The following is a 23641-nucleotide window of genomic DNA, read 5'->3' as shown; positions in this document are numbered from 1 at the left end:
ATGCATAAAATATCTGTTGAATGCGAGTTAGTGCTCTCACTGCTGAATGCATTTATTAGAGAGATAAAATACAGATTTGGAGACATTTAGGTGGGAATTCAATAAAGCTGCTGCGCAACCTTTCTGGTGTTAATCCTTCTTGTTAATGTGTTGTGCTAAATTCACAAAGCATCTGCTACACTTTTGGTTTTGACAGAGACTCATGCGCTGAATTCAGGTAGTTCTAAAATGCGCCACTTTTACATTGTGATGCAATACCTGTGTCAAACTTAAAATAACATACTGACAATTTGTATCTTATGAAAGTGGACTTAACGAAGTGCGCTCTTTTGGCAGAGAGGGATCCTGGCCCAGACAGATTTTGTGAAAGTGTCTCGCGTGCGTTCTAACAGTGGTGCAGCTAGTGTAAAATTCAAGTACAAGTTCTAGACCAGTACATGAATTTCGCGCTCAATGCGCCACTTTTAAAATACATGTAAGACCCTTCCGCAAAATCTTTCCATCTGCACCTTTTTTATGAATTCCAGAGATAGGCTAAGATCATCAGCATATCCAATTATATGGGCCATGCATAAACCCTTGGAAGGGGCTTGGTCTTGGATAGACAGTGGAATCTCATTAGGTCAACCTTTCTCAACCAGGTTTCCTCTGGAGCAGGGACCGTCAAACTACGGCCCTCCAGCTGTTGCAGAACAACCCGAACATTCACAGACATGACTAGGTATAATGGGAATTGTAGTTCCTAAACAACTGGAGGGCCATCGTTTGGAGACCCCTGCTGTTGATGTTTCTTGAGCAATTTATCTCCAATTAAAACTAATTCTTTTTAATTTCTTCCCTGATCACAAATGTAAGGAGCATTCTTCCCACTGACCATCATGCTAATGTACAGTGAGCTTTAGGTTAGTAATATTAGCAGGGGTTTCCTGAGACTAGAAGTTTATTTTAAGAGTTTATGTTAAAAAGTTTCAGAAAGGCTGACTCGGTGGATCGTCATTTCCCCAAACTCCGTCAACTAGAGGTGTCTGCTAAAACATCAAGGTTACCTATAGACTCTAAGGTAATTGCCCTGATCGTTTTAGCCCTCATTTCCCCACAATCTGTCAACTAGAGGTGTCTGCTAAAACATCAAGGTACCTATAGACTCTAAGGTAATTGTCCTGATCATTTTATGTTGGTCTTTGGTTAATTTAAGGCTGAAGAATGGAAGGTCACCAGTTGTTTCCCCATGTAACAGCAATGCTACTGTTCAACAGTACTTCCATGTAAACTGTAAGACACACAGTATATACACATACAGGCTAAACCTAAAGAAAGACAAGTATAGCACCTTCTTTTTGTCTATCTAACCCGGTTGTGTTATATTGTTGCATACTATATAAGGAAGCTAATAAAAGTTACAAGTAAACCTATCGCTTTGCCTTGAATGTTTCTCCTGTTAGCCCACATCCCCTACTGCTGCCCTTCTATGGGTACCCTTCCTGCATTCCCCTAAGTTAAAAGCCTTGTGTTGGGGGAAGCTTACCTCATCCCATGTGACAGTGCTTGGGCCTTCATATTGGCTGCTCAGACACCAACCACTGAATCATGGAGGAAGGTGAAAAACCTGAAATATTTGCAAGGGCTTTGGTAGAAAAACAGAGTGGTGGGGGAGTGCAGCATAGTATCAGGAATGTAAATCGAGGGAACCCGACTCTTTTCCCTAAATTCATAGTGAGAGATGGGCTTTAACTTTCCAGAACCTACAATGCCTGTGCCAATGCCCTACCTCTTTCCAGGATTTAATGTTGCCATGCTGCAATTCAATAGGGTTATTGTACAGCTGTCTGTGGAATCCTGAACAGACTGGCATCTTGTATGTCTGCAACTCACCTAGGCCTCGTTCACACCGGTGTGTATAAGATTTGCGGTATTATTGAAGCTTTCTAAATGCTTTGAAAAGGCAATGCCTGTTCTGCATTGCTTTTAATTTTGCCACCAACATTTGGCAAGCATTGGCAGTTGATAAAGCCAGCAAAAATGCCTCAAGTCAATGACAAATGCATGCCAAAATGTGCTTTAGACACTCAAGCTTTTGCTTTTAATGCATTTCCTTCCAAAAAACTTTAGACAGCACCCTACAAACACGTCAAAAACACATTGAAGTGCAATTTGCAAGTGTTCTAATGCCTGTGTGAACCTGAAGTGTAGCAATGAGCAAAATCAAAAAAACAGAATTTTTGTAAAATCTTACCTGTAAAATTCCTTTCTCTGAGTCCTCCGACAGTCGCCGCCTCTTCATATTCGTCACATATGGGGGTATTAGACTTTGCTCCGAAGGAGTAGCTAGGCAACAGAATATGTTAATAAAGCTTTTAACATATCCAACATATCCCACCCTCAAGGGGTGGTCCCCTCAGTCAATACCCTCCTACTTCCTGCAACCATATCTCAGTTTTAGTGGAATAGCAGTAGAGTATACAACCAAACCCCAAAAGAGGGGCGGGGGAGGCGACTGTCGGAGGACTCAGAGAAAGGAATTTTACAGGTAAGATTTTACAAAAATTACGTTTTCTCTTACGTCCTCCGACAGTCGCCGCCTCTTCATATTCGTCACATATGGGGACGTCCCAAAGCAGTGCAAACATGAGGGGTGGGAAACACATACGCGCCGAAAGGCAACGCAGTTTCCACATCAAGAAAGGAACCTTACCAAAGGAAGGAAACCAGCTGGGCAACAGCAAAAAACAAGTGCTCAACAGGAGCAACAACCCAGGAAAAGGCAAAAACCAGGGGATACAAAACTTATCCCAACAGCCAGGAGTCCCCAACAAGGGACCCTAGGGAACAGCCGCACTAAGAACCTTGCGGCCAAAGGAAGCATCCGCCGATGCCCGAACATCTACTTTGTAGAATTTTGTGAAAGTGTGCACGGTCGACCAAGTCGCCGCCTTACACACCTGGGCTACAGAAGCCCCATGACGACAGGCCCAAGACGTACTCAGAGATTTAGTAGAGTGCGCCTTCACAGGCACAGGGGGAACCTTCCCCTGCAAGGCATAGGCCTGTTCAATGGTCTGCCTGATCCATTTTGCGATGGTAGAGGCCGAAGCCGCCATGCCCTTCCGAGGACCCTCCGGAAGAACAAACAAGGAGTCAGTCTTACGAAAAGACTCAGTCGATCGAAGGTAAACCCTGATCGCCCGAACAACATCCAAAGAGTGCAATCTCACCTCCTGTGGATGTTTAGGCTTCGTGCACAACGAAGGCAAGACAATGTCCTCATTAAGATGGAATTCCGAAACACGTTTCGGAAGAAAGGAAGGATTAGGTCGCAAGACCACCTTATCCAAATGAATAACCAAGTACGGAGACTTGCAGGACAAAGCCGCCAGCTCCGACACTCTGCGAGCCGAAGTGATCGCCACCAAAAAGGCGACCTTTTTGGACAACATAGACAACGAGATCTCCCTGATCTGTTCAAAAGGAGCACGTTGTAACACAGATAGCACGAGATTCAAGTCCCAAGGGGGCAGAGGATCCCTCCTAGGAGGAACCAGATGCCGCACACCCTGAATAAAGGTGCCAACCAAAAGGTTGGATGCCACGGGACGTTGAAACAGAACGGCCAGAGCAGACACCTGACCCTTTATCGTAGCCAGCGCCAAGCGCTGATCAACACCCGCTTGAAGGAAAGACAGCACACGGGACACCGAGTACGTGCGGGGTGAAAACCCCCTGGACTCACACCAGGCAAAATAGGCCTTCCAAGTACGGTAGTAAACCTTCCCAGAGGAAGACTTCCTCGCGTTGATTAAAGTATGAACGACCTCCGGAGAGAGACCCCTCTCCTTCAGGACCTCGGTTTCAACAGCCAGGCCGTCAAAGCCAGCGACTGTAAAGCAGGATGGTATATCGGTCCTTGAGACAGTAGATCGTCTCGAAGAGGCAGACGCCACGGGGCGTCGACCGCCAGATTCACGAGGTCTGCGTACCAGGACCGGCGAGGCCAGTCCGGTGCCACAAGAATCACCGTGTTGCGTTCCGATTGAAACCTGCGAAGGAACCTGGACAGCAACTGGATCGGTGGAAACGCATACATCAGTCTGTACTGATGCCACGGGGCCACTAACGCGTCCGACGCGTCTGCCCGAGGGTCGCGCGTCCGTGCCACGAACCTCCTCACCTTGTTGTTGAGACGTGACGCGAACAGGTCCACATCTGGAAGACCCCACTTCGCGCACAACATCTGGAAGACAGCCGGGTGGAGAGACCATTCCCCCTGATCCAGGGTCTGGCGACTCAGATAGTCCGCCTGCCAGTTCTCCACCCCCGGAATGTGAACCGCCGTTATCGCCGGGACATGAGTCTCGGCCCAAGACAGAATGTCGGCCACTTCCCGAGCCGCTCGGGCACTCCTGGTGCCCCCTTGGTGGTTGATGTAGGCCACCGCCGTGGCATTGTCCGTCTGCACCTGAACCGGGCAGCCCTGCAGCCGGTCCGTCCAGCGACGAAGACAGAGACTTATCGCACGCAATTCCAGAATGTTGATCGGAAGGGAGGACTCCCCCTCCGACCAAGTTCCCTGGGCGGACAGAACGCCCAGAACACCACCCCAGCCCGACAGGCTGGCATCCGTGGTGATTACCGTCCACGAGATAGGACAAAACGACTTGCCCCCGGACACCATCGGGGACTGGAGCCACCACAGAAGGTCTTTTCTGGTGCGATGACTCAACGAGATCTGAAGATCCAGAGATTGAGGTCGCCCGTCCCACTTGGACAGGATCTCCGCTTGGAGACCCCGCGTGTGAAACTGGGCGAAGGGAATCGCCTCGAAGGCCGAGACCATCAATCCCAGACATCTCATGCACGTCCGTAGAGACGAGTGCGGAACGTCCCGGAGGGACCTGACTTCCTCCTGAAGAGTTCTGAGTTTGTCTTCCGGCAGGAAGACCTTCGCCTGCACCGAGTCCAAAATCATTCCCAGGTAGGGAAGACGAACAGACGGACTCAGTGCCGACTTTGGAAAATTTATCGTCCAACCAAACTCCTGCAGAGTTTGCATCGTGACAGACAGGTCCTGCTCCAGACCCTGGCTGGTCGCAGACCGAACCAGAATGTCGTCCAGATACCCCAGGACAGAAATGCCCTGGGCCCTCAATAACGCCAGAACCGGTGCAAGCACCTTGGTGAAGACCCGCGGAGCCGAGGCGAGGCCAAAAGGCAACGCCACGAACTGGTAGTGATCCTCCGCAATGGCAAATCGAAGGTACCTCTGGTGACCCTCGAAGATGGGGATGTGAAGATACGCATCCTTCAAATCGATGGAGGCCATGAATTCCCCCGGAACCAGGGCAGCCACCACCGACCGCAGGGATTCCATGCGGAACTTGCGAACCCGCACAGAGCAGTTCAGAGCCTTCAAGTCCAGAATCGGACGAACCTTGCCCTCCTTCCTGGGCACGGTGAACAGGTTTGAATAAAACCCCCGAAATCTGTCCCGATGAGGCACCGGAACCACCACTCCCTGAGCCCTCAGGTCCTGCACCGCCAGGTGTAGGTCCCGCAGGCGCTCCGGAGACAGTTGAAGATTTGAAGGAAAAAATCTGCTCTCCGGCCGAGAGAGAAACTCGATCTTGTAACCAGACCGAACGATTTCCTGAACCCATCTGTCCCGCACACGGGCCAACCAGGGCTGAAGAAAACCGAGCAAGCGTCCCCCCACCCCAAAACTGGGTGAGGGCGCCCCTTCAGGCCGAACTGTTATGGGCTGCAGGTCCGGATTGGCCGGACTTCTGCTTACCAGACCAGGGCTTCTTCTGAGAGCCTTGACCTTTGAACGGCTTGCCCTTGTAGTGCGGCCGAAAGGCACGAAAGGACCCCTGAGGGGGCCGAAAATTAGCATGCTTCTTCCCAGAAGCCCCCTTAGCCTTGGGGAAATGAGGCAAGAGAGTGCTCTTACCCCCGGTGATTCCCTTAATCAACACATCCAGGGACTCCCCAAAAAGGCGAGACCCATCATAAGGCAGATTGGCTAAGGTCTTACGCGAAGATTGGTCCACCGACCAACATTTTAACCAAACCAGGCGGCGAGACAACACCGCCACACTGTGCACCCGTGCAGCCAACGGAATCAGGTCCAGGTCCGCATCACACAGATACATGACACCCTGGTGGATCTGATCCACCATATCCAGGGTCGTCGGCGAGGCCGAGTCGGCCACCAAGACGCGCCTAAGCATCTGCGTCCAACTTGCGATCGCCTGGGCCGCCATGAGAGAAGCAAACAGAGCTTTAAGCATAGAACCCGTAACAGAATACGTATGACGGGCCAGAGACTCCAGTCTCCTATCTGTGGCATCACGGAAAATGGGTGAACCCTCTGCAGGAATCGCAGTGGCTTTGTTCAAAACCGCAATCGCATGATCCACTGGTGGAGGCACGCACCACCTTTCATCAGTGGCAGGTGAAAAAGGATAACGCAGCTTGAATCTACTTGGTACCGCAAAAGGTTTGCGCAGATCGCGCCATTGATCCTTAACAGCGCGCTGAAAATCAGCATTGCAGGGGAAAACCTGTGGCGTCCTGCGTTTCCTCTGCGTCCCATAAGCCGCCAAGGCAGCGGGGGGACACACTTCGTCCTGCAAACGCAGCGTTTGCTTAATAGAAGCAATCAACTCATCCATGATTGCAAGCTCTTCAGGCGAGCCAGGGGGAGAATTATCAACCCCCTCAACTTCAGCCTCCACCTCAGACCCCACTAGATCAAGAGAGGAGCGGGACCCCGATAGGGAAGCCCCTGCTAGAACAGCCCCATCACCTTCACCCTCAGAATCAGAGGAGAGCACAACTCTGGGCCTTTTGGTAGATTGAGCAGCCACCAGCATTTGCACCTGAGCAGCAAGGCCAGCCACAATAGTGGCTAAATCCCCCCCTGGGGGGGAAGCAGCGGTCCCCTGGCTTTCCACCAATACTGTAGGAAATTTGCCCTCCTGAGAATCCATTGCCCCTGTAATGCCAGACAACCAAGGGTTAACTGCCCCTTTTAGCAAGCGCGGCAAGCGCAGCCCACCGCGTCACACTCAAGCACAATGAGACCCCCACAGGGATATGTAAACTGAACACAGGCAATGGATAGCAAGAAACAGAAGGATAAAACCTGAGGAGACCCTCGCCGCTGCTGCTGCCTCGATCGGTGTTCCTGGGAAGAGGAAGTGATGCTGCTAGGGCGCTCTATGTAAACCTATGGAGGCTACAAGAAAATGGCCGCCATGCATGTAAAACATGCGGCCGGAGCGAGGGCAGGCAAAATGGCGTCTTTTGGCGCCGAAACCGTCGCTCCACAGTGCAGTAATGCACACATGTCTGTATGTAAAAAAAACAGAACCGATCGCCGCAGCGATCGCTGTAAGTGCCCAAACATGCCATAAAACATGCCCCACAGCACACAGCTTTCCACACTGATCATGCTGACACCCATAGTGTCACACAACTCCCCCCCCCCCCCCCCCCCTTGCAGCCCACAGCATGCAGCCGAGAGATAGGGAGACAAACAGTGTGCATAGAGACAGGTTACACAGTCCCAGACTGACACCCCTCCAGACAGACAGGTCCCCACATAAATACACTTACCTCACCATGGTGTGGGGGACCCGCACAGGCGAACAAGCCGCTACACATGAGGCAGGGAGAGTCGCATACAAGACGCTCCGAACGTGGGTTAAGAAACCGCACAGCGTCCAGTGAGGTAGCCACCTCACCAAGCATCCCTGCACCGAACAGGGATGGGTCGTTCACTATGCCAGGAGCGTTACCTGGCTGAACGCTCGATGGCAGACTGGGAAGCCACTGACCCACGACCTGCGACCAGGGGGATCAGCCCGAGACCCAGTCCGCATGATCCTCTTCGTCCGAAGAACTAACTAACGCTGATAAAACAACAGCTAAGTAAAAGTAGAGAGAAAAACTCAAACAAAATATTAAAAAGAAGAAAGAGTCTGGGACATAAAGTCCCAGCACAGAGAGAGCCAGCCACTCCTGACAAGCTAGACATTAAAACTGAGATATGGTTGCAGGAAGTAGGAGGGTATTGACTGAGGGGACCACCCCTTGAGGGTGGGATATGTTGGATATGTTAAAAGCTTTATTAACATATTCTGTTGCCTAGCTACTCCTTCGGAGCAAAGTCTAATACCCCCATATGTGACGAATATGAAGAGGCGGCGACTGTCGGAGGACGTAAGAGAAAGACATATCTAATGCAGCCTTTCACCAGCATTAACCCAGTGTATTTTGTTTATCTGAGCCCCTTCCCCATAATGTAATTTACCTGTTGATTGTGCCAGTAGATCAGTTATTTTTCATTTCTGTAATGAGTGACAATCCTGTTTATTCTACAATGGAATAACTCAGCAGCGTTGTCTCCCTATGTAGGGTAGTCTTAGCTAGACATGTCATTTTTTTAATGGATGCATCATGTATGTCATTTTTAGTTTTGCCAACATTCTACTTTAATGGTAAATGTGAAATCTTGACTGTTGCTATAGAGTTAAAGTAAAATTATAGGCAAAATATTTTTTCTTATTTCGGATAGAGTAATGGAGGATAGTAAACGTGGTCATATTTATTTTTGCCACCTGTATCCTATTGCAGAGATTTCCTTTCACTTCCTGTCCCATAGCTAAAGTGGAAGTGAGAGGAAATCCTGCAAATTAAGGGAATTCCTTGGGGACCCCCAGGTCACCAGAACTAGTGTCTCCAATGGAACATTTCCCCTCTATTACTTTTCTGGGGACAACCTAAAATTTGGGGATTTTCTTTTACATTTAATGGTAAATAGGACAAATAGAGAGGGGGAATCTCCTTAACGGGGGCATAGACAGCAATAAAATCTGACAGGAGTTTTAAGTTTTAATCTATCCCTACTCTATCCAAAACTTAAAAAAAAGTTTTGCCTTTAGTTATACTTTAGGCACAATGAATGCATCTACATTTTGTACAGCAAAATAAAGTAAGATAGGAAATAAGTACCACTTATAAACCTGAAATACTGAATGTTTTGCCACTTTTAGGTTTGGGTCCCGAAATGTCTACACATGCATGTTTTCTAAATCTGGTTTATTAGAACCATATTGGAAATGAAATCTAGTGGTTAAGAAAATCTGTACACATCCACAAGAATGTAACACCTCATCACTCCTGGGATAGGTATGTTGATATCACCATTGTGTTGTGTTTTAGCAGACAGCTTTATATAGTTTACCTAGAGATTTAGTTGCTTTATTTTGTGTTGATTCTCTAAACAATTGGCTCCTGACAGCCAACCTGTCATATAACTGGTTCTAAAAGTATATTAGTAAAATCTACCTACAAAAAATATATATATATATATATATATATATATATATATATATACATATACATTTAAAGTAAACATGGCATAATTCTGTTCACTAAGTATATAAATAAGTAGAGGTTACCTTTAATGAAATCACATGTCAAAACAATGAGTAGCTATGTGGACAAATGTAGATATATATGTATACAAAGCTTAAATAAGGAGAAGAATTCCTTAGGTTTTTTTTTTTAACTATTTTTGCAGGGAAAAAAAATAAAAAATAGTGCGTTTATTTTTATTTTTTTTGCTAAAGAGTCTGCAGAGCATTGCGCATGCGATCAGTGGCTCACGGGCGCAATTTTCAGCTTCTGCAGACTCTCAGGCAGTTTTCCAGACGGCAGGAAGTTCAACATACTACGAGAGTGCTCTCAAGCAAAAACTGTGAATGAAAGATGTGGACACGTTGGCGGAGCCCTGCTTGGCCACACTGTTTTCAAATTATGACAGTGGGTACGCAGTGGCTATGGGGAGGGTGGGGTGACTGCATTTTCTGGTACATTTTACATATTTCACCCTTAAAAAGGGGTGGAAAATGTAACATGTTCCAAAGGTGAACCAGTGGTGCACTGGAAAATGAATGGGCTGCCTAATTCAGTGGACATTAACACATGACAAAATGCATGTTAAACACCATGGACCCGCTTGGCATGAATGAAGTCTTAGTCTTTCTAAAAGTAATTACAACAAATGTTTAAAAACCATTGGGGAAAACCAGCCTCAAACATAATTTTCTATATAATTATATGTGTATATAATATATACACACATTTGTTAAGTCAGCTAGCAAATCATTGACAGCACGAATCACCCTTAGTAAATTAGATCTCTACTTTAAAATCATTAATTTTTACTTGGAACTACAGATCTCAGATCTAATATCACAAAAAGGCCAATTTACAAACTTCCTGAATTGTTTTAAAACAACCTATTTTCTATTGATCACACATGCATTTGTATTTAAAGTAAACCTATACTGAAGAGAAAAAAATAGGCCTAGTCTAAAAGCTGGAATAGGGTTCAGGTAGTACCAGGTTAGAATAATCTTTTTGGAATCACCACTAGTGACTCCTAATTAGGGATGGGCGAACGGCTAAACATTTGCCCGTTCGCCCATTTGTCAAACACCCAAATTTGCAGGGCGTTCGTCCCGATGAACACTCTGCAAAACACAGCGCTGCATGGTGCGTTTTGACTATCAGGGCACAGTGTAAACTGGTTAAGGAGCAGGGCCAGGAAGCCGGTCGCAGTGTCCTTAACAACTAATGAGTCATCAGCTGTCAATGGGTTTCCCTGCTGACAGCTAAATAAGGAAAAAAAAATGGCAGTTAAAAAAAAACAAAAAAACGGCCAGACCTGAGGGGAACCTCCACAAAAAGAAAACATGTTGTGGGGTCCCCCCAAAAATCTATACCAGACCCTTATCTGGGCATGCAGCCTGGCAGGTTAGGAGAGGGAGGGGGAGCGAGCGGCCTACCCATTCACGAATAAAGTGTACAAAAGTAATAACCACACAATACTTTTTTTGGAGGGGGGTCACGCAGTTTTTTTTCTTCTTTCAATAGCCGGGTGTCGGCAACTGTGACCGCGAGTCATTTTAAATGGGATTTGACTATTTTTTTTTCTTTAGAATTGTCATTTTTGCTGTAGCATGTGTTATACATTCTACAGATGCGCCACTTTACATATATTTAAAGGGATTTTTAGTTTTTATTGATGCATTTTAAAACATAATTAAAATCACTGCTTCTTAAAAAAAAAATAAAAAAATCTTTTTTTTAATTGATACATATCTCCCAGGGCAGTACCCAGACCCCTTTTATGGCCAAATACTTGTATATAAGCCTTCAAAATGGGCATTTATGATTTGTCCTGTTCGGCTCCCATAGACCTCAATGGGGTTCGCCGTTCAGGTTAGAACATTTCCCCTGTTTGGGAGTTCTGCTGCGAACTGAACAGGGGGGTGTTCAGCCAATCCCTTCTCCCAACCAGTGAGTAGGCATGCCCTTACGTGGCAGAGCTTAGTGCCCAAGTGAAATCACCAGGGCTCAAGCGACTATAGGACAGTCAGAAAGCTAGTATTTGCATAGGAACTGGTGTCGGCTTTATTGCTGCTGTCAAAAGGAATAGGTATCTAGAAATACAGATGTGCTCACATTCCACCTTTTGGACCAGGTTTCATGGTACACCCATATTTAGGGTATAACAAGAAGCATGGTAGCATATATTATATTATCAAAAACACAACACCATTCAACCCTTGCTCAGATCGCGGGGTGTTCCTTTTTTTTTTTTTTTAATTTGTCATCCATTCACAAGAACTGCTAAATGAAAAGTTGCTACTGCAGCAGAGCTACTTAGAGTGCACCGGCAGCAGGGTGGTGGTGATGTCATTATAATTGTAGGTCATTCAGCACTTCCCCTGACACACTGCTCTGCAGGCCTGAATGCAAAAGTTTAATAAATGCACATTTTTTATTTTTTTTTTATTTTATTATATTATATTATTGCTGGCACAATTATAAAAAATTTTGAAAAGATGGACTATGCCTTTAAGCAAATATATTCAGACCACCCTTATGTATCCTTTACAATTCAAATAAAAGTAAACAGTCATTTACAGTATTCAGATAGGATATAATTCGGTTTATATAAAAAGGGATTTATTTGAAGGTACTTTTGTCTTCCTGACTCCAAACATACTGAAGTTAGCACATCAGAATGACATCAGCTTTAATGCTAGGGTCCTTGCGCACATCCTGTACAAACGCCAGATCTTCCTGGCAGAAAGTACATGTGCACCGAACAAGAGTATGATGCATATAGTGCATGTGTTTACACATAAAAATGTATCTAACCTCCCGATTGAAAAATAAATAATATAGGAGGAAAATCCTGGCCAGTAACACATATCTTTGCAATTGATTTTTTCCAAACACAGCACTAGTTTACTTCTATTTACATGCTTGTGTGTACAGGCCCACTGAAAGCAATGGGCTACATTCAAATAAAACATTTTTGCCACCCATGTGCAAACACCCTTAAGGAACTGCATTTTTACTGCCAACATAAAATGGCACTGCAGTGTTGGAAACCTGGGACAAACTACTATGCCTTTAAAAGTCACATGAGAAAGAATTAAAAAGGGGATGACCCTTTGAGGTACACAGAGTCCAAAGCACTTACCTATGATACAATCCATAATGTAATCTAAGTTCCTCTGTTTTGCTTAATGCAAGTTAGTCCTGCATGACTAATCATTAAAAAAAAATCATTCCCCGCTCACAGCTGTCAAAAAAAAAAGAAAAAAAAAAAGCAGCCAGCAAAAGTTTTTTTACAACATTGCTCAGCGCTGAGATAAATAGAAACACTGTATCATTTGGTTCTTTTAGATCAAAGGGATGAACTTCGGTCTGTAAATGAGGTTGATTTACCACTTAAAGACTAAGCCTTTTTCTAACACTTGTTGCTTACAAGTTAAAATCAATATTTTTTTGCTAGAAAATTACTTGGAACTCCTTTTTTATTTTAATCAGAGACCCTAGGGAATGAAATGGCGGCTGCAATATTTTATGTCACACTGTATTTGCGCAGCGGTCTATCACAAGCAATTTTTGGGGAAAAAAATACACTTTAATGAATTAAAAAAAAAAAACTTAACAGTAAAGTTAGCCCATCTCTTGATTAAAAAAAAAAAAAAAAAGTTAGCCCAATTTTTTGTATCATGTGAAAGATATTACGCCAAGAATCGTGATCTTTATTCTAAGCAAAAAAATTGTGATTCTAATTTTATCCAGAATCGTGCAGCTCTAATGCAAGTGGCACAGTCTTCACTGTGACAGCCAACAGGAACTTACAAATCTGCTCTGCATACTCACCTCCATGCCAAACTCCTGGGGATACAGCCTATGGGGGGCGCTGTGATCTGCTCAGAAACCAAAGAGTGGCCAGCATGCTGATGCAAGAATATGCAGAATCTACTTGAAATCATATATCACAAGACGGGCACATGCTCTTATTTCAAATAAATTTATGCTGGCCGTTCTTTGCTTCCTTCTTTTCAATGTTCACAACATGTTCCAGATGATCCATTGTGACACCTCTCTGATTGCAAGTAAAACAAGTCGAATTTCTATGCACTTTATTACTTTTTAATGTAAGCTGTGCAATTTATGTACCTATATGCAACAAAAAAATAAAAAATCAGTCCGTACCCTCTGCATTGAGGTGTAAATGAAAGGCTATGGGTGTGTCCACAGATCAGATTACATAATGTGCAATAGCTAGTTTCGTTCAAATTGCACACAAAACGCTTTGTCAAAGCCAGAATATTTTAGCTATTGCCGCATTCAAATTTTTAAACAGAACATCCAAGCAGAACTAAAAGGCAAAAATGTTTTTTTCCAACCATTTTGTATACAACTCCTGTAGGCTTCCTTTTTTTTTTTTGCCATCTGTCCTCCATTGGGGAGATTTCCGTTCAATAGCCAAAATAGGAAGTGACAAAATCCCTGGTGGCAGTGGCGTAGAGTGGGGGGTGCAGGGGGGACCACTGGCACCGGGCGCAACATTTAGGGGGGTGCATCCCACGCCTGCAATCGGCGGGATCAAAGTGTCCCTTTATTCTGAAGTTGCCCGCCCGCCCTTCACCTCTTGGCTCATTGACCGCCGCTTTGTGCAAGACGAGCGGCGGACCGCTGAAGGTGTCATGCAAACAGGGGGCGGGGCTGGTCATGGATGAAGATGCCAGTCCGTGGCTTGGTGCATGTGCAGCACCACTTCCGGAGTCTCCCCCTGCTGTCCGGGCCGGCCACCGACATGCTGTCTCTCCCCTCCTCGAGTCGCCAGTGCATTGGCACAGAACAAGGTAAGTGATGTCTTGCCTGCCCCCAAGGTCCAGGGAAGTGGGGTGGGGGGGGTGTCAGTGTAGGGGGGTCAGCATAGGTGTCAGTGTAGAGGAAGTGGACAAGGGAGGGAGGGGGGGGTGTCAGTGTAGGGGGTCAGCATAGGTGTCAGTGTAGGGGGAGGGGGGGTCAGTGTATGTGGAAATGTAGGGGGTCAGTATAGGTGTCAGTGTATGTGGGGGTCAGTATAGGTGTCAGTGTATGGGGGAGGTCAGTATAGGTGGGTCAGTATAGGTGTCAGTGTATGGGGGGGTCAGTATAGCTATTAGTGTAGGGGTCAGTGTAGTGGAGGTCAGTGTATGTGGAAATGTAGGGGGGAGTCAGTGTAGGGGTCAGTGTATGTGGGAATGTAAGGGGGTCAGTATAGGTGTCAGTGTACGGGGGGGTCAGTGTAGGTGTCAGTGTATGGGGGGGTCAGTGTAGAGGAGGGTGTGTCAGTGTAGGGGGGTCAGCATAGGTGTCAGTGTAGGGGAGGGTCAGTGTATGTGGGAATGTAAGGGTGTCAGTGTAGATGTCAGTGTATGGGGGGGTGGGGGGTCAGTGTAGAGGAGGGTGTGTCAGTGTATGGGGGAGTCAGTGTATGTGGAAATGTAGGGGGTCAGTATAGGTATCAGTGTATGGGGGAGGTCAGTGTAGGGGGGTCAGTATAGCTATTAGTGTAGGGGTCAGTGTATGGGGTCAGTGTATGTGGAAATGTAGGGGGGAGTCAGTGTAGGGGTCAGTATAGGTGTCAGTGTAGGGGGTGTTAGTGTAGGGGTCAGTGTATGGGGGGGTCAGTATAGGTGTCAGTGTAGGGGGGGTCAGTATAGGTGGGTCAGTATAGGGGTCAGTGTATGGGGGGGGTCAGTATAGCTATTAGTATAGGGGTCAGTGTATGTGGAAATGTAGGGGGGAGTCAGTGTAGGGGTCAGTGTATGGGGGAGGTCAGTGTATGTGGGAATGTAAGGGGGTCAGTATAGGTGTCAGTGTAGCTGTCAGTGTACGGGGGGGGGGGGGTCAGTGTAGGTGTCAGTGTATGGGGGAGGGTGTGTCATTGTAGGTGTCAGTGTATGGGGGGGATCAGTGTAGGGGGGGGGGTCAGTGTATGTGGAAATGTAGGGGGGTCAGTATAGGTGTCAGTGTATGGGGGAGGTCCGTGTAGGGGGGTCAGTATAGCTATTAGTGTAGGGGTCAGTGTATGTGGAAATGTAGGGGGGAGTCAGTGTAGGGGTCAGTGTATGGGGGGGGGTCAGTGTATGTGGGAATGTAAGGGGGTCAGTATAGGTGTCAGTGTAGCTGTCAGTGTACGGGGGGGGGGGTCAGTGTAGGTGTCAGTGTATGGGGGAGGGTGTGTCATTGTAGGTGTCAGTGTATGGGGGGGATCAGTGTAGGGGGGGGTCAGTGTATGTGGAAATGTAGGGGGGTCAGTATAGGTGTCAGTGTATGGGGGAGGTCCGTGTAGGGGGGGTCAGTATAGCTATTAGTGTAGGGGTCAGTGTATGTGGAAATGTAGGGGGGAGTCAGTGTAGGGGTCAGTGTATGGGGGGTCAGTATAGGTGTCAGTGTAGCTGTCAGTGTATGGGGGGGGGGTCAGTGTAGGGGGTGTCAGTATAGGTGTTAGTGTAGGGGGTGTTAGTGTATGGGGGGGGTCAGTGTATGTGTCAGTGTAGTGGGGGTAAGTGAAGGGGGATCAGTGTAGGTGTCAGTGTATGGGGGGGGGGGGGTAGGTCTGTGTAGTGGTCTAGTAGGTTTGTGTAGGGGGCGCAAATTACTTGCCTTGCCCCGAGTGCTGACAACCCACGCTACGCCACTGCCTGGTGGTCACCATTGGAAAATGCCCCACTTTTCTGTTCTGGGGCCAACCCATAATTTGGGATTTTTTTTGCTTTCTAGTCATAATGGTAATTAGAATAAATAGACAGGGTGGATCTTCTGGGGCACAGACAGCAATAAAGATTTGACAGGTGTTCTAATCACTCTCCACTCTATCCAAAACCTTTGTTTCTGAGTCCCGGTTCACATTTGTGCGATGTGGGAACGCTGCGAAAATGCAGCGTGATCCCGCACCCCTGGCAGTTCACACTGCCATTTGCGATACGCAGGGGGTGTCAATTAAAAGTTAACGACACCCCCAGTTGCGATCGCACTAGTGTGAACCACTATGTGATCCGATTTTGCTACGGATAAAAACAAGGGTCAGGTGCGAGTTTAGTGCGGATGCAGTGCGAATTCAGCCATACAAAGTGTATGGCTAAAAATTGCACTGCACATGAGATCGCATGTAATTTAGGAGTAGTGCGCTCCAAATTACATGCGAACTCCACGATCGAACTAATGTGAACCGAGACTAAATCTTTCTTAATTTATGCTTGGCAAGCTCTTAAAAATTGTAAACAGTTGGTTGATAGTGCAAATACTTAGCTGATAACATACCCGTTTGGCTCGGTTCACACTGCAACGACCCAAAGTCATGTGACTTCACATTGTGACTTGTGATTGCTTGCATTTTCAATGTGACTTTCATGTTTTGCGACTTTGGCAAATCACAACAAAACAGTGTCAGTGTGACATATTGAACTAACAAAACCCTCTTAAGTCGCAGTCTAAGTTGAAAAGCAAAGACAAAAATGACTTCCTTTTCAACTTTTGTGATTTTAGCATTGCAGTCTATAGCACTCGTCACATGGAAGACGCAGAAAACAAGTGCAGGAACTATTTTTTTTTTTTTTTTGTCGCTGCGACTTGAGTTGCAGCAATTAAAATGGCACCCACTAAAATGAATGTGTTTTGACTTGTCATGTGACTTTCTGTGTTGCACGTCGCAGCAGTGTGAACCAGGGCTGAAAGTTAAAGTATATCTAAATATATAAAAAATATATATATTACATCCGAACAGATGTGGCAAAAGCATTAGTTCTCATGTATCTATGAAGACAGTCATCGTTCTCTCCCTAGGACAGGACTACAGGGACCTCCTTCAGTATAACAGAGGGGTTTGATTCTGTCGTTTTTTAGAGATAGGTTGGAACAATGTAACCGATAACCTTGCAGCTCAGAAAGTTATCAGCCGACAAAATTTCTGGCAAGAGCAACGGGTTTTTTGTTTTTTTGCACAAGTATAACAAAACATATTTGAAGTTTACCTTTAAAAAAAAATAAATGCACATCTTTTTGCAGGTAAAAGAAAAATATGCATTTATTTTTTTTTTACTTGTAGCCTGTAAACTATTGCACCCAAGATCAGCAGTTTGCGGGCGCCATGCAGACTTCTCAGTGTAGCTGTCTGCTCGTACTTCGTATGGGCAGGCAGATACATACTGACAGGAAAAGACAATGAACTACCAGCCGACAGACGCAAAGGCTGATGGGACTTGTAGTTTCCCATTCACAGAGGACTGTGACAGCAGACCACTCGGGGAAGATAACTGCATGCTGTTAGTGGTGGGGGGTGGGGGGGGGGGCGGCGAGAGAGGCTGCAGCTGCTGGAACCCTAAAAACAGGTGTAACATGTTCCAAAAGGTGAACTTATCCTTTAACACAGGAGTTCCCAAACTGTGGGTCAGGACCCACTGGTGGGTCGCGAGCTGTATTTCAGTGGGTCGCAATGAGCCAGAAATCACTGAGAGCAGGCCCGCTTAAATTGTGCTGTGCGAGCCCACGCAAATTACAGAGAGCCAGAGCAGTCAAATCGTGATGGATTCAGGACCCCGCCCACGCAGTTTACGAAGGGTGGTCTGCATTTCCAGCGAGGAGGATGCTTGCATCAGGGAGTACGTATGTGGGCTGTTATGTAGGATCCTCGGTCCTGCTGGCGGCAGCGGTGGTGGCTAGACTGGCAGCGGGATTCTCTCAGTTATGGTGGGCAGACACGGCTGCCTCGGTGTCATAGGAGGACCAGGTGGCCGGCAGTGTAAGGAATTCCTGGCAGCTTCTGTGACTCCAGTAGAGGATCTGAAGTAGAAGAGCCAGGACACCAAGACCAGCATAGAGCTCCTCATCATGGAGACTCTGGGTGAGGTGTGCTGGGCCCTGGAAAGGGCAAACAGGGGCTTCACCTTCACTGTGGACCACTAGGAGAGGAAGGAGGGCGAGTGCCATATAGCCTGCTGATCACTGTCCTGGGGTGGTTTATTTCTGTCCTCTCCTTGACTTATACTGTCTATGAGGGTGCTGATTACTTACAACTCCGCTTACATGCCACAGGTTTCTGACCCCCCACTTAGAATATCTGGCAAGTGTATTCAAAAAATTGAAAAGTAGTAAATTGATATTTTTAATTTAACATCCAACCTCCCTTTAAAATATGCATTTAGTAAAAAAAAAAAAAAAAATATGCATTTAGTATTATTAGTATTATTATTATTTGCATTTATATAGCGCCAACAAAATTCTGTAACACTTTACAATATTCAATTATAAGCAAGTGGGTCCCGAAAAATAACTGTATTCAGAAGTGGTTCTCGGCCCAAAAAAAGTTTGGGAAGCCCTGCTTTAACAGATAAAAAGGAGACTAAATAAGAACAGTTCATGGTTATGGCCCTGCTCATGGGAGCTTACAATCTAAAGGGAAGGAGAAGCAATACAAAAGGTCTGAACAACCTCCTATGAAATTAAATAACTGCTATTAACACTGCAGAGGCCTGTATAGGATTTTTGCAATCAAGTATCTGTGTTTATCTTCTTTTTCATGAACGTTATTGATGAACTCCAGTCACATATAAAAACACTAATTAGGAAAGCTTTTTTTATTAATAAAAAAAATAATGGGTTTGTGATCCCTTTAAACAAGTCTTGTAGCAGACCACTTTCACTAGTGTTATATTAGCCTCAGCGCCTGTATAATTTATACGTGTCAATGATTACAACATATACAACTAATCTGTCTGGACGAGTATAATCTCTGGTCATGTGACATAACATTTAGTACCCAGTTTATTTATGCAGTTCCTCTCTACAGTGAATGTTTGCTTTTGGCCTTCCATTTTAGCCAGTGACCAGTTTTATTTTTCCAGAGGACCCAAAGGGCAAGAGAGTAGCGTGCTCTTAACACAAACTATTTCTCAAGCAATTTCCCCCTGAAACTGGATATCCTTGGCTGTAAATCCTGTTCGAATGTAAACTCTGATGTGATTCTCTCATTCATTGTAAGCCCAGTTCACGGTAATTAGTGTTAAACTGCAGGCACCAATACAAATACCAAGAACAAGCAAGCCACAGGCCTGGGAACACAAGAAAAAACAAACACAAATTAGCACTTGTGGAAGGAATCAATTTTCACTCTGTGAGAACAGCCAGTCATTCAAGCATCAGGTTGGAAAGCTTTTTCTCATTGTTGATTCAGGAAAAACAGGTTGCCTGTGGTTGTTAAGGGCAATTGTTTACAGAATGTTCTGGGGAAGAATGATATGGGTCATGCGGGACCTTAAAGAACGAGTCCAACCAAAGTTTGGTAGATGTTTGAGAGGTAACCCAAACTAATAGATTATTATATCACCGGGAGTCTATTGGTAAGATCTCTGAAATTTAGTTCTGGGTCTGCACACCTACTGAGGCTATCATGAGGGGTTCTCCCTGTAAATTTCTAATAAATTTTATATTAGGAAGAATACAACTGGAGGTTCTGGAACATCAAAAACATCCAGGCAGACCGAACAATAGTGAAATCTCCCTACCATAATTCCTAACTCTGGACTATCCAAGACATGGACGAAGCCAGGACCTGACTTTGTTTACCAGGCTCCGCCTAGGCCACAAATATTATTTGGGAGTAGACTGGTCCTTTAAGATAAAGATGGCGTTTAAGGAGGATCTTACAAAAAAAAACGCCCCAAAAATTAAAAGTCTACAGCTACAAAATACTGTATCTGCTGACTTTTAATAGGACACCTATCTGTCTAAGGGTCCAGCATCTTCCTCGCCAGAGCTGGTACTTCACTGGTCTTTGGGTCCCCAGCGCCAGCATCTTTAGCGTGGGAAGATGGCTGTGAGACCTTGCAGCTTCCTACTGCGCATGTGTGAGACGCACTGTACCTTGTGAATGGTGTTGCAGCCTCCTGGGACTTGTGACGTGTACCCGAAGACTTTGACAACTTTTCTCTCAGTAGGTCCCAGATCTATTCTAAGAATTATCCACAGGCACTCACGGTGGGGAAAGAACAATCAAGCGAGGCAGAGTAGAATACACTGCTACCTGAGCCACCTAAACAGGAGGTTCTACAGCTGTGTCAGGTAGGAGAGAGAGATACGAGGAAGCTGGAGAGAGAGAGTGGGGGATAAGGGCTGTGGAAGTATGGAAGGAAATGTGTGCAGAGGTCAGAGCCCAGGAGGAGGGGTGGAAATTAGATGTTGCACTCTGTATACAGCGCACCCCCACACACAGCATACTTCTAAACTCTGCGCTCTGTACGTAATATAGTCCTGAACCCTGCACTCTGTACATAACGTACTTTAACAACTGGCTCTTTGAGGGCAACCATACTGCTGATGTGGACCACAATGAAATTGAGTTTAACAACCCCTGGCCTAGGCAATCCAAGTGAATGTAGCAGCATTTACCTGTCAAAACCAGGTACCCGCCACCCAAAAAAACAAAAACAGTTTCCAAAGGTGATAGAGGAAGAGGGGGGGGGGGTGGAGCAGAAAAGTGGAACTTCCTCTTCTTTTGGGGTGAAATGCAGCTTTAACAAAAAGTGTCTATATCAACTGGTGCAATTGCCCATAGCAACCAATCGGCTTCCATCTTTAATTTTTTTTTTTATACACAGCTTGGAAAATGAAAAGCTGTGGAAAAGTCCTACTGTTCCATGTAAGTGGAAAAAATGGCTGGTTTAAAAATTCAATTCTTTTTGAAATATAGACATTTCTATGTATGCTTATCCCATCATAAAAGGTGCAGAACATCAAAGTGTACAACAACTATCACCTTTCCCTAAACACTTACCTGGCTCCATGTCATTGCCACTGGCTCCAGTGCTGCTCTGCCTAATTGCTGGTATAATAATAGAAACTAAGGACAGCTGAGCCATAGGTTCCTGCTCCAGTCAGTCAAACTCCTGTGAAATGGGGGGTGTGGCTTTCTCTGCACAGGACTGATGGGGAACAGGTACAGGTGCCTCCTTAGCACCCACCCTACTACAGCAGACACCTGAAGAAGGGGAGGAGCCAAGAGGACGAAAGTGGCATTTCTGTGCATTATCGTTGAACAGAGCAGGTGTTACTTCTTTAAATGAAAGTGGTTGTAAAGTCAGAAGGTTTCTTATCTTCATGCATTCTATGCATGAAGATAAAAAGCCTTTTGTAAGCAGCAGCCCCCCTAATACTTACCTGAGCCCATCTTTATCCAGCGATATTGGAGGAGTGTCTCGGCTGCCTGATACTCTCCCTCCTGATCGCCTGAGACGGTGACACAGTGCCATTGGCTCCTGCTGCTGTCAATCAAATTCAGTGAGCCAATAAGGGGAGAGAGGGGGCAGGCCGCGGCTCCATGTCTGAGCAGACACAGTGAGCTGTAGCTTAGCTCGGCTACCCTTATAGCAAGCTGCTTGCTGTGGGGGGCACTCAACAGGAGGGAGGGGTCAGAGAAGAGGAGGATCTGGGCTGCTCTGTGCAAAACCATTACATAGGGCAGGTAAGTATACGTTTGTTATTTTTAACCAAAAAAGAGGAGACTTTAAAATTACTTTAATGAATAGTAATACATACTTCTGATAGGAACAGTTTAAAGTATTGCTGTGACTGAGAACAGATGATTAAATGTAACTCTTCAGCAGTACAGTTCTTACCAGCAGTTTACAGTTCATATATCATGCTGTTAAATAACATCCAAAGTACAATGCAAAAGAGATGATCTTCTGGTGATCTCATCATATTTTGTTAGAGGTGTTAAACATGCAGTTTGGAATATTTCCATAGTAAGCTACAACTTGAGAAAACAGAGCAAATGTGAAAAGCCTATGAACAATAAAAACTGTAACATACCCCAAGTTTCTGGCGAGATAAAAAGTCTTCAAAGCTAAGCTTCAAGTAAAACAATCCAGGGAACACAAACAGCAAACATGTTGAAGTTGTAGATCCTAAACAGACAATGAAAACATATTTTAAAACCTTCCCATAAAGCACATTTTGGCTTATCCAATGTGGCAAAGGGCGATAGTCCATAGCAACCAGACAAATACTACAGTAAACTGAAATGTGAACCCTATAAGTTACAGAAATTGGTTAATAAACAAAATTGTGGATCACTAGTTTTATCAGCTGTCAGTTTGACATCTTTGAGCACAGTGGTGTCAGTAAGTGTAAAGATTTAGTGTACCAAATTATGGGGTTAGTTCAGTGGTGTATTTAGGTTTTGTGCTGCCCTAGGCCTGACTATACTTGTGCACCCCCTAATTTAAATATGATCCACCCCTTCCTGTAAAGGTCACACCCCTTCCTGTTTATGACCCACCCTGTCATCTGTAAACCACAAACCACAACCACAGTTTTTTAGAGCCCATCATTGCAGCATATCAGCACAGCCTCATCAGTGGCCATCAGTGCAGCCCCATCAGTGGCCACCAGTACAGCCTATCAGTGCATCATATCAGTGCCCATCAGTACAGCTTATCAGTGCCGCCTCATCAGTTGCAATCACTGCAGCCTATTAGTGCCCATCAGCGCAACATATCAGTGCCCATCAGGGCACCATATCAGTGCAGCCCCATCAGTGAAGCTTATCAGTGCCACCTCGTATCCATCAGTGCAGCATATCAGTGCTGCCTTATCAATGCAGCCTCATTAGTGCCCATCACAGTGCAGTTTATCAGTACCCACCATTGGCAACTCATTAGTGGCCATCAGAGCAGCATATTAGTTCCCATCAGTGCAGCATATTAGCGACCATCAGTGCAGCATATCAGTGCCCATCTGTGCAGCATATCAATGCACCCCATCAGTTCTTTTAAGATATTTGGACTTGTGTTTGCTGCCACTGATTGTGATCCTAGGATTAGGTCACTTATTTGTATAATACATAGAAAGTCCATAGTCCTTATACAAATAAGTGAAATAATCAGTGGCAGCAAGCACAAGTCCAAATGTTTTGCTGCCCCCCCCCTACAAAGTGCTGCCCTAGGCCTGGGCCTTGTTGGCCTAGGCCAAGATACAGCACTGGGTTAGTTTAGTGTTCAGGTTAGGAGTAAGGGGATGCAAGTTCATACGTTATACTGCTGGGAACAAGGACAAGATGGTCTGTGTCAGTGCCAAGTTAATTCTAGCTTGAGCTTGCACAGGGCTCGTTAACATGTATGGCAGCCCATGCTGCCCCTCATGAAAAGGGATCCACAGTGGATCCCTTTTCAGAGGAAGAGAGGAGGCAATATGTCACCCTGTAAATGGCACACTG

The 23641-nt window shown here is 45.7% G+C and overlaps 1 protein-coding gene across 1 annotated transcript in view; it reads right to left on the bottom strand.

Moving 5' to 3' along the window:
- Positions 1 to 19079: 19079 nt before the first annotated feature.
- Positions 19080 to 23641, bottom strand: part of SLC38A6 (solute carrier family 38 member 6) — a 120059-nt gene continuing 115497 nt past the window's right edge. The window contains exons 15-16 of the mRNA XM_082242626.1: positions 22237 to 22331; positions 19080 to 19478 (exon numbers count right to left, since the gene is read on the bottom strand). Coding sequence (XP_082098752.1) covers positions 19395 to 19478; positions 22237 to 22331 — 179 coding nt within the window. The 3' untranslated portion in view covers positions 19080 to 19394. The remainder of the gene's footprint in view (positions 19479 to 22236; positions 22332 to 23641) is intronic.

The sequence above is a fragment of the Pelophylax lessonae genome (genome assembly GCF_965119305.1).
Source record: "Pelophylax lessonae genome assembly, chromosome: 13".
NCBI classification, from domain to species: domain Eukaryota; kingdom Metazoa; phylum Chordata; class Amphibia; order Anura; family Ranidae; genus Pelophylax; species Pelophylax lessonae.
This window is presented reverse-complemented; position numbering and strand designations above follow the sequence as displayed.